General features: G+C 43.1%; 1 protein-coding gene across 1 annotated transcript in view; it reads right to left on the bottom strand.

Annotated features, from left to right (window-relative positions):
* Positions 1-1,322: 1,322 nt before the first annotated feature.
* Positions 1,323-11,523, bottom strand: part of LOC311048264 (CD151 antigen-like) — a 48,365-nt gene continuing 38,164 nt past the window's right edge. Inside the window, exons 4-8 of the mRNA XM_084061412.1 lie at positions 10,072-10,146; positions 5,996-6,100; positions 5,399-5,557; positions 4,740-4,826; positions 1,323-2,221 (exon numbers count right to left, since the gene is read on the bottom strand). Of these exons, the coding sequence (XP_083917538.1) occupies positions 2,162-2,221; positions 4,740-4,826; positions 5,399-5,557; positions 5,996-6,100; positions 10,072-10,146 (486 nt within the window). The 3' untranslated portion in view covers positions 1,323-2,161. The remainder of the gene's footprint in view (positions 2,222-4,739; positions 4,827-5,398; positions 5,558-5,995; positions 6,101-10,071; positions 10,147-11,523) is intronic.

Raw genomic sequence — 11,523 nt, 5'->3', positions numbered from 1 at the left:
CGCGACATTACCGCCCCCCTGTGTGCGCGTACTGACCTTTACAGTGAACCCCGGACTTTGGTATCAGTGCACAAATCGCTTGTAGAATTCAAACCAAGACCCATTCTAATCAGCAACATTAATAAAATCACCTTGTTGTCTATCGTTAACATAGTACCATAGTGATGAATCCATGAGTAATAATAATAATAATAATAACACAATACAGCAGGATGGCCTTGGAGTGCTATGACATCAACGACTTATTTATACGTGGTTGTGCGTTGCGTCGTGCCTTGAAAATAAGAAACTAAACAGGTTGCGTGACGTCATCACATGCAACAAGTTATAGGTGACCTCCGTGTAACGCCCGGAATTCGAACCCGGGTCTCCTGCGTGGAAAGCCAACATCTTAACCACCAAGCCAAAGGGAATTCCCTATGGCTCGGGGGAGATATTAGACTTTCAGGCCATCAGGCTGAGGTTGTGAAGCATTCTGTTTCATTCGCACCCCTACAACGAGCTCACGACGCATCGCACTGCCACGAGTAAATCTGCTATTTGACCATGCACGACAACGGGCGCGCAACTATAAGTATAACTGAAGTATAAAGGCCTTACTGTGGTTTGCTACTACAGTTCCCTTATAAGCTTACGTGTCGTATTTATAGTTGTACAGCAGTGATAAAACAATTTTCAAATATATATATATATATATATGTTATAACAGTGTTCCTAACATAGTAGAATGTCTGACGGGATGTGCCATGAATACTCCAAGTCAGCAATGAAAGCAAAAAAAAATAACATTTTAGATCATCAGTCAAAACATACTGTATATCGTCACTGTCGGGCAGAAACCTTGTATCTCCATATTTTCTTTTTTTTTCTTTCGGGAATTGCCGCCCTACTTCAAAAGTAGAGAAAATATCAGATCAACAAGCTCACAACGCATCGCGATGCGATGCGTTGTGAGCTCGTAGATCTGATATTTTTACTATTTTAAAATGTAATCTAACCATTTTTTTTATAATAACAAAAGGAACAGGTTTTTGGACATTCAAGGTTTCCACCCCGACAGTATCGATGTCTAACATGGAACATGGAAATGAAGTGATGTAATAACAGTGTTAATTGACCCCAGATGGTGGTCGTGTAGCTCGTTAAAAACGACACCAGGGACTCACCGGGACAATGAAGCTACCGTACCAGGACTAGTGTTGTTTTTAGAGGGCTGATCCTTATACCACTGTGAGACTTTGAAACTGGCCTGTTTAGCAGCTGTTTCTACAACCAGAGAAGTTAATTAACCACTCCAACCCTATATCGTCCCTTTTCTGGTGGGGGGGACGACATTAGCTGAAAACATGTAGATCAGCTATTTTCGGCAAGAGATTTGGTGTAGAGAGGGGGGAAAAAGCGGACGAAGTACATAGCCGACCACGGTCAAGTTTACTAAGTATAGAGGTTTTTAACCACTTAAACCCCAGCATTCATATTGTGGGGAAAGCTTTCGGCTATTTTCAGCCAAAGCTTTCCCCATAATAACAGAAAACAGAAAAGACACTAGTATAGAGCCACGCCGGTCAACCATATAGGGTTTAAGTGGTTCAGAGTGGAAGGAAACTACAATTATGAACAATACAGTCCTATAATAACAATAACCTAAACAATATACAGTCCTATATTTGCTGTGATCAGGGCATCCTTAGAAAAAAGAGAGCTTTTGCTCTACAATGGTCCTCTCTGGATAAATAACGGCTTAATGAATGAAACGAGAAGAGAAAATAAAGCTGTCTCTCCACAGACAGTGAGTCGATGTGGAACGTTCACTCTCTCTCAAAAAGCTTTTCTCAGTCAGAGCTACGCGCGCAATGTTAAGGATCTGTCTGGGAGCCGCCGGCCCGGCTTGGCTTTCTAATTACTTCAGGAAGTCTCGGGTCCCTCGCGGGGCCATATTTCTCCCAAGCTAATCATCCACCCCCCCCCCACCCCACCCCACCCCACCCCTGTATTAGCATGGCACAGACATAAAACTAAGGACTAAATAGAGTCTGACGTGTGGAGGTATTGAGGCGTTACCTCCCTCATCCACAAACCCTTCTTCTTCTTCTTCTTTTTCTGCTTCTTCTACTTCGTCATCTCCTTTTTCTTCTTCTTCTTCTTCTTCTTCTTCTTCTTCTCAGTAAGGCTCTGCTTTTAGACTTCGGTACAGGCAGCATGTAAACACCATCCCTATGATCTGGAGGAGACAGACACCACAATATAGAACTCATCAACACTTGTTTGACCAATGCTCACGTTTCATCTCTGTTTGCAGGCTAAAATTGCAGAACGGGTTTAAAGGACGACTTCACCCATTTTCAACCTGTCTTCATATAATCGGTGCTCACTAATGCTCATGATAGTATGGTAAGAAAAACATATCTACTCGGGCTGTGTCTCAGAGCATGGCTCTGGACCAAGCCCCCAGAACCCAGTGGTTTCATTGAAGCCGAATGGACATGCTGGCCATTCATGGTACTGCAGCTTAAAACGGCCTGGGGCTTCTGTCACGAACGAGCGCAAAACGGTTTCGACCAATGGGCTCGACTCACGAGCTTGCGCACAGGGCTGCGCGCTTCTGTGACGCAAAATGCCACACAGAAGTGACGCACAGAAGCCCCAAATAGGCCTCGCCCACCACATTTCACAACCCGGAAGAAGAGGTGATTTCGGCCCATGCGCTGTGTGAGCAACTCAATGCAAGTGGATGGGAGGGGATATCGGGTGCCCCTCTATATTATTTTTAACTCTATGCTCTGGACAGTTCAAAAAGCTGCCTACCAGTGACATCATCGTTGGGCAGTTTTTTTGTTTTTTTAAACTTTTTTTTTTTAGAACAATGGCTTCCATTATAGCATGCTAATTTTGCTAAGCTTGGATTCCCCATCGATGATGTCACTGGAAGGCGGGTTTTTGAACTGTCCACAGCCCTGAGACGCAGAGTGGTACTATATTATAATGAGCATTAGTGAGGACCAATCATATGAAGACAGGTTGAAAATGGGTTGAAAGTCGTCTTTTAACTATACATTAACTCTGGTGTCCCTATTTTGGGCATGTTGTTATATAACCTAAAAAATAGCCTAGACCGAGTCTATTTATAGACTCCATACACCGGTGTTACGAAGCGGGAATAGCTTGATATACTGTACAATCTCACAACGTGTCGCATCCTGACGCCATTTGTCGTATGCATGGTTGATAAAGCAATAAGCCACAATGGATTTTAGAAAACACATATGAAATAGTTAACACATAAGGCAACATGAAAATCCTAGACATCATCACTACAAGAATAATTTCAAGAAATTGCCTGCTGTGCCTCCATGGAATATACAGAGAATATTATAAACAAGATGTTGGTGCAGTGAGACTGCCCTCCAGCTGTGTGTTTATCCAGTATTTTACAACAGGTCTCAGCCAGTGCTTAATTTGTAAATTATGAGGTGCCGGATCTCACGAATCCGACTAAAAGTCAGATGCGCTTCTGCGTAACGTTACTGTTTATTCACTGACATCAAACTTGGAAAGGAGAGAGAGAGAACACAAGTTTACCTGATCATTTGTCAATTCACTCTCATGGTGTTTCTTGTCTCTCTCTCTCTCTCTCTCTCTCTCTCTCTCTTCTCTCTCTCTCTCTCTCTCTCTCTCTCTCTCTCTCTCTCTCTCTCTCTCTCTCTCTCTCTCTCTCTCTCTCTATGTGAAAGTTGAATTAATAATAAATAGCCTACAATAAAAACATATTGTGCATTTGAGGTGACGGGGCACCTTTTACATTAGCCGGAGCTCAGCAGGCAGGTACCGGAGCTCGGCTCCGGCAAAAATGAAGCCCTGGACAATCACAATTGAGGACTGAAATCATCCATTTTAACCCATACAGACCGGGAACGCATCTGTGTGTCATTTTTGAACGGTGTAGCCGCTCCTATAAGTGGGTTTGGGACCCATCCATAGCGAAAGTTTTTCTTTCCGTCGTGAAAATGTGTCTTTCGCTGTATTGTGATTGGCTGATTGGCATTCAGACCCTTTGCTCAGTACTGTGATTGGCTAGCGAGACGCATGACAAAATTAATAACTCATAAATATCACCACTCACTTCAAAAAAAATACTTTTTTTTTTAAGTGAGCTTCCATCACTGTGATGACCACTGTTGTTTTTAAATAGCACCGCTCACTTCACACTGGGTGTGATTTTTAGATTTCTATTTTTGGGGAAAAAAACGTGAGAATGTGTGCAAATCTTTGAATATATATATACATTTGTAACTCAAATCTTTGCTTCTGGGGGTCCCTGGAACAAAATATTTTGAGATGGGGGTTTGGCCATGGATTTTGGGGGTCCTTGACATGAAAAAAAGTTTGAGCACCACTGATATTATAGCAACATACGTTTTTTAAAAGTCATTTGTAGAATCCCCCAAAAGCAAAGATTTGAGTTACAAATGTTCGCTTTAAAATATATATATACTCAAAGATTTGCCCAAATGTTCACGATTTTTCAAAAAGATTGCAGATCTAGAAGCTCATAGCGCGGCACTCGGTGCCGCGCTGTGAGCTTGTACTGTAGATCTGCTATTTTTGAATAGCCAAAGAAATCTAAAAATGACACACAGATGCGGTCCCGGTCTTCATGGCTTAATAAGAGGAGGAACCATAAAACAGTGTTTTTAATGGCGTGACTGGCTCCAGTAGGTGACAGTAACGTTGACACTTACTTGCACGCAGGCGATCCCAATCCCCACAGCTCCAATGATCTTCAGATGGTCCAGGATGAAGAGCTCCAGTTTAGTTATACAGCCTCCCTGATGACACAAAGAAATAAAATGGATTAAACACTTCCCAACCTGGCGCCCCAAATTTTGGCCGTGTCATTATATTGTCTGAAAGTCTAACCAAAAGCAATAAACTATTCCGAAAAGGCCGAAAATAGCAGATCTGCAAGTTCACAACGTCGTGAACTTACAGAGCTCCTATTTGTCGTACGACTAAGTCATCGGGTATTAACCCATTCAAATCGGGAATGCATCAGTGTAACCACTTTATACATATTTTATACTTTGGCTACTCAAAAATAGCAGATCTACAAGCTCATAGCGCGGCACCGAGTGCCACACTATGAGCTTGCAGATCTGCTTTTTTTGAAAGATCTTGAACATTTTGTGCAAATCTTTGAATATATATATTTTTTAACTCAAATGTTCGCTTAAAAAAAAATACATATTCAAAGATTTGCACACATTTTCACTATATTTTAAATAGCTAAAGAAATCAAAAAATGACACAGATGCGTTCCCGGTCTTAATGGGTTAAGTCAATTCATCAATTAATCATAACCCCGTATACTGCCGAGACATTGACTGTTCCCTGTTCTCACCTCCACCTTGTAGATGTTTGAGGGGTGGTCTCTGTGTCCACAGCCCTCGGTGAGGGTCTTACAGCAGCTGTCAGGGACCAGCCGACCTTTGGCCTCGATGGAGCGGACCCACGCGCTCTCGGCCCAGTCTGACGAGCTGTTGCTGCCACAGCACTTGAACTGAAAAGACGGGAGAGGAGAACCACGGAGAGCAATGTCAACATCCTTGCTCTCGCTAGGGAGACGCATTTCAACGTCCTTTAGGTTGTTTTACACCAGTGGTTCTCAACCAGTGGTCCGGGGACCCCCAGTGGTCCTTGAGGGAGTTCCAGGGGGTCCCCAGCTAAATGATGGATAGGAACCAAATGGACCCTTATGGGTCTGTAATTCTGAGAGTGTACAAATGGAACCAAATGGACCCTAACGGGTCCATTTGGTTCCATTTGTACACTCTCAGAGTTAAATCAACATTGATTGTACAATATAAATTGGGGTCCCAGAGATAGAAGTGCTATTACAAGCTGCCCTGTGGGCCATATGACTTATACTTAATGACTTGAAATGAATAAAGTTTGAGAAGCAGTTAAGGGTTAATGTACGGTGGCATCTCCTCCTCACCTCTTGCTGCAGTTTGTCCACAGCTCTGGTGACGTGCTCCTGGTCCTTCTGTCTGTACTTCTGCACCAGAGTTTCTCTCAACGTCTGCTTCAGCTCCTCGTTCAGCTGTACACACACACACACACACACACACACACACACACACACACACACACACATACGCACGCACGCACGCACGCACACACACACAGACAAAATAAAGAAGAGTGGAAAATGAACTCCTTTTCATAGACTATTAGGGAAGAGACAGATATTATTATAGTGCTGCTCTAGCAGCGTACGTCAAGGGTTCCCAAACCTTTCAGGCCGCGACCCCCCCCAATATAATCATATTTGAACTGGGGACCCCCCCAATATAATCCTATTTGAACTGGGGACCCCCCACCCTGACAAGCACTTGGAATTGTAGGCATTAAGATTTAGTTTGACTCGGTTCCACAGATAAATATTTTGAAAACAGCCGAACTGCAAGCTCGGAACGCCTCGCGCTGCGAGGCGTTGTGAGCTTGTAGATCGGCTGTTTTCAAAATATTTTAAAATGCCTCTTTCTTACCTAATATTTGGCAATTTGGCCGATTTGGTATTACAAAGGTCTTAAAAGTCTTAAAATGGTAACTTTAGAAATGTGCAGATAGATACCCTGAAACCACTTATACTGTGTCCTGGTTTGTTTACTGTTGAGTGAAAAAAAACAATGTTGCACATTAAGCTAATCATCTGAGGACCCACAAAAATAATTTGGGGACCCAACCCCCAGTTTGGGAGCCACTGGCATAAATAACAAGACGACAAATCGGATTTCTCCAACGGGAAGAACACAATACTGAGAAATAGATTATAGCTGCTGTCAAGAGGTGTCTGAGGTGAACATTTTGGTCACACCGCAGTGCGTTGAGAGCTTGTAGATAGACTACTTTCTTTTCTTCGGAAAAGTAGATTTGGTGTAGAGGGGAAGAAAAGAACGGACCAAGTACAAGAGCCGAACCCGGTCACGTTTACTAAGTGTAGAAGGTTTTAACCCATTAAAACCGGGAAAGCATCATGTAATTTTAGATGTTAGCATTTGTTATTCAAAAATAGCATATATACAAGTTCACTGCGTGCTACTGCTAGCTTGTACATCTGCTATTTTTGAACATTCTTTAACAATCTTGAAAGTGTGAGAACTCCTGATTTAGAAGACATCTGTAGAATCAGACTCGTTAATGGGTTAAGTGGTTATGAGTCCAGTAGTATAAATATAAACAGTGAGGTTTAGATGAGGAGAAGGTGTTTTTTTTTATAAGGGAGAGGAAGTGTGTTTTTCTTTTGTTCTCTACACCAGAGGCTGGGCGGGGCAAACGTCTCCCTGGGAAACGGAGGTCTGGGGGGCTCAGTTTCTATGGCAACACGCCAGCTGGGAAGCCACTGTAAATCAAGGGAAGAGATCAAGAGAACGGATGAGAGGGAGAGAGAACTTACTGGAACACTGCACACAGAAAAAGAATGGTTCTTTAAAAGGCTATATGGTTCCGCAAAGAACCATCAACTACTAAAGAACCATTAGATCTATAGTGCATGGTTCGTCATGTTCCTCATCTAGCTCTAGAGAATCTTTTTTTTTGGTCAAAGTTCTTTGAGGAACCTTTGCACCGTATCTTAATAGGCAGACGTTCATCGAAAATAGCAGATCTACAAGAACCATCAACTACTAAAGAACCATTTGATCTATAGTGAATGGTTCGTCATGTTCCTCATCTAGCCCTAGAGAACCTTTTTTTTGGTCAAAGTTCTTTGAGGAACCTTTACACTCTGTCTTAATAGGCAGACGTTCATCGAAAATAGAAGATCTACAAGCTCACAACGCGTCGCGGTGCGACGCGTTGTGAGCTTGTAGATCTGCTATTTTTGACAAACACATTTCAGTCGGTTGATGAAGTTTTTACGGTTTAAAGGGTTTGGGTTCTTTAGTGAAGCATTCAAATAAATGGTCTGAAAGGTTCTTTCGGGAACCAAAAATGGTTCTTCTATATGGCATAAGCTAGTTTTGGTTCCAGTTGGCACCTTTATTTGTCTGTGCGTAGAGGAGAGATGAGAAGAAAAGGAAAGGAAGCGAGCAAGGAAGGAAGGAAGAACAGAACCAGAGAGTGAGCGTGTTATAACTGTTGACAGGTAGAATAGAATAATAGAATCGAAATACTTTATAAATCCCTGAGGGGGTTTGGTTATTGGACAAGGTTCCATAGTATGGACTGGAGCAGGGGTTTAGTAAGGATAGAACGCAAGGGAAGTGGATTTTAGAATAGGGGAAATGTATTTTGTTGTGTCTGAAATAATTTGTTTATTTAAACACTGCCATACAAGCAGGTGAACACATGTAATGTGTGCACAGATTGTACAACAAGAAACTTGTTACATGACATGAAAGAACTCAAAAAGGAGAAGAATGTTTGGGGAAAAGAGGAAACTGTCCTTGAAAGATAAAAGAAAAATGTTGTATTCAGTATAGTCTGCTCAGAAAGAGAGAGGGGGGGGGGGGGCTACAACCTCAGTCAATCTTCAAGGTTTTCGGGCCGAGATGGTGGCACCGGTTTACTTACTATCTCCCAAGCGGAATTTTCCACCTGATTCGGATGCTATCAATGCATAGAATGGGAGATTATCACGTTCTATCAGACCATTGAATGGGCGAAGTAGGCGACCTACCGTCTACCCCGCGATTTATCAGACCATTCAGTGTGCGTAATCAGGAGCTACTGACCTACCGACGGAGATGACTTAAATACTTTAGTTTCGGTTTTGGTTTTGGTTGTTTCGGTTTCGGACCATGACGGAGGCGCGCAGTCTCAGGCGAGGTGGAGCCCCGCGACGGGCCACCGAAGGAGCTAAGGCGACTGAGTTGCCGTCCGGAGCGGTGCGACCCTCGCCTGTGCCTACTCAGCGCCGTTCGAGTTATGTACCGATATGGACAGAATCGTAAATATTGTTGTGGGGACTGCTCCGCCTCCGTCGGTAGGTCAGTAGCTCCTGATTACGCCCAATGAATGGTCTGACAAATCGCGGGGTAGACGGTAGCTCGCCTACTTCGCCCATTCAATGGTCTGATAAAACGTGATAATCTCCCATTCAATGCATTGATAGCATTCGAAGCCGGTGAATTTTCAGTATTTCTAATCTTCTTTCTCATCCTTTACTTTCCACAATTTGTCTCAATCAGACAACCTGTTGCTCACATCAACATCATTGTGCTCTCTCGTCCCCCCAGGTCCACTTTGGGGACTTGTTCCTAGAAGTGCAGGACACTCTTATCAGCTCCTTCTCAGCCGTACGTCCTCCCATTCTACTGGGTAGTGATGGGTCATTCATGATCGATTCGTTCAAAAGAACTGGTTCATAGCCGTGAACGTGAACAAACTCGTTCATTTCCTGAAACTGTTACGTTCACGCTTTCGCTTTCGCTGAACAGCAAATTGTGGGTTTTAGGGTCGGAGTCATTCGCAGGACGAGATACTGTACCAGTATCTGAAATAGTCCAAAGCAGTGTTTCCCAAACATTTTTAGCTCGAGACCCAAAGGCGAAATTAGACATTTGCCCGGGACCCAGACTAAATAGAAAATAACGTTTTTTTCAAATTTATTAATGGATATTATTCGATTTCTTCATTTTATTTATAGAAGAAGGCCGATGCACACCTCAAAGGTTGGTGACAGGTGCGTAGGACATAGGAGGTTCAAAAGGTGATCTCTGATAAAGGATTGTCTGTCCTGGTGAAGTTGATTTAAAGAGTAACATTTGTGCAAGTTACAGACAGTGTGCAGTACCCTTTTCTTTGATTTCATTATCAGAGATCCCCTTTTCATTTCATTTATGAAATACTTTAGGAAAATGTTGGAACTGTTTTCAATTGATTAAAAGGTTGTGATCTTTTCTAAATATTTTGAAATAATATACATTTTATAGTTGTTTTCTTCGCCCACTGTTTAGGAAACACTGCTCTAAAGCCAGTTGAATGCCTCTTCCTCTTGTGATGACGTCATACCAGCTATGAGTTGACATGCTGGTAGTAGATATGGTTGGTGTAGTGTTTGAGGTTTACCTGCTGGTAGTAGATATATGCCAGGACACCAGCCAGGATCTCCAGCAGGAAAATACACAGCAACAGCACGAAATACTGGAGGAGGGAGAGAGAGAGAGAGAGAGAGAGAGAGAGAGAGAGAGAGAGAGAGAGAGAGAGAGAGAGAGAGAGAGAGAGAGAGAGAGAGAGAGAGAGAGAGAGAGAGAGAGAGAGAGAGAGAGAGAGAGAGAGAGAGAGAGAGAGAGAGAGAGAGAGAGAGAGAACATAGTTATAGTTTGACAGCAATGTGGTGCAAAGGAAACAGGTTAAGTCGTGCATGCATCATTGCTTGTTAAGCAGTTCGAACAAGTCCTCTTTTAATGTCCCCAATACAGCACCTTTTGAGAAAGGAATAGAATATGGACTGTCTGTCTATTCAATTAATCACTTCAAACCCTATATACAGTATACTTCATTGCCCAGAGTGTCTCGTGGATCTATACTAGGCCCTCCTCCTATTTCCCCTCTACTGTCACGGCCCGATATACTCTCAATTGGCCGTATTCCTCAGTTTTTGGACTTTTTGCGCTCAGTCATTATGCACTCTACATCATGACATCATCTCACAATGACATCACAACAATGTATTTACAATGAACCAGATTGTCTTGATTGGTTAACCCAACCCAACCCAACGGCTTTGCGGATTAGACAAGACCTTGTGCCAAACGTACAATAGAACTCTTGTTTTACATGGCAGGACTCTACCAATCTACTTGGTGTTTGTAACGAAGACTTTCACTCACTTCACGTCATATGGGTATTTGATAGATTGCCATAGTTAGGCTACGCACTAAATATTGGTACTCCATAGTATATGGAGCTATCCGACATGTCTTACTATAGGACCAGAGCTTGTATTAGAGAGTTGCGACACCTCAGGGGCAGGTCACGTGGTTCATTTAAACTCGAAAGAGTGACGAACGCTCATACTCCAGTGCATTCCGTAAACTTCCGGTTTAGGGCTTTGTCACTATTCGCCAATAGAAGGCTCTGTAGAAGACTGGCCCGATGAAGTGAACCGAACTCGAACCGAACGCAACTCTCCTTAAATGGCTCTGGGTAGGACATATTTAGATATAGCTAACTTAAGCATCCAGCCAAGCACTATATAAAGGGTGGCCATCACACCATGAGTTCAGATGCAAGCAGTATTCACTCCATTCCTAGCTTATCTCCAAGACATAACTTCCCAAACTATATTCGCAGACTCGGGTCCTAGACTCGGACAACCAGTCCCTTTGAGTAGTAGTTCATAGTGGTGTTTCTGTGAGACATGCTACACTGGACATCGCATCTGAGGGGAGGAGCAGAGACAGCCCATCTGAGGGGAGGAGCCGAGACAGCCCATCATGCTACTGTAGCCGTAGGACAGAGGATGTATTCCTTCGGAAGTCACCCTCCTGGTCACATGAATCAGATTAGGGTCCATGT

This window comes from Gymnoscopelus microlampas, assembly GCF_963454915.1.
Source record: "Gymnoscopelus microlampas genome assembly, chromosome: 1".
Taxonomy (NCBI): Eukaryota; Metazoa; Chordata; class Actinopteri; order Myctophiformes; family Myctophidae; genus Gymnoscopelus; species Gymnoscopelus microlampas.
The sequence above is the reverse complement of the archived record's forward strand: the minus strand, read 5'-3'. Positions and strand labels throughout refer to the sequence as shown.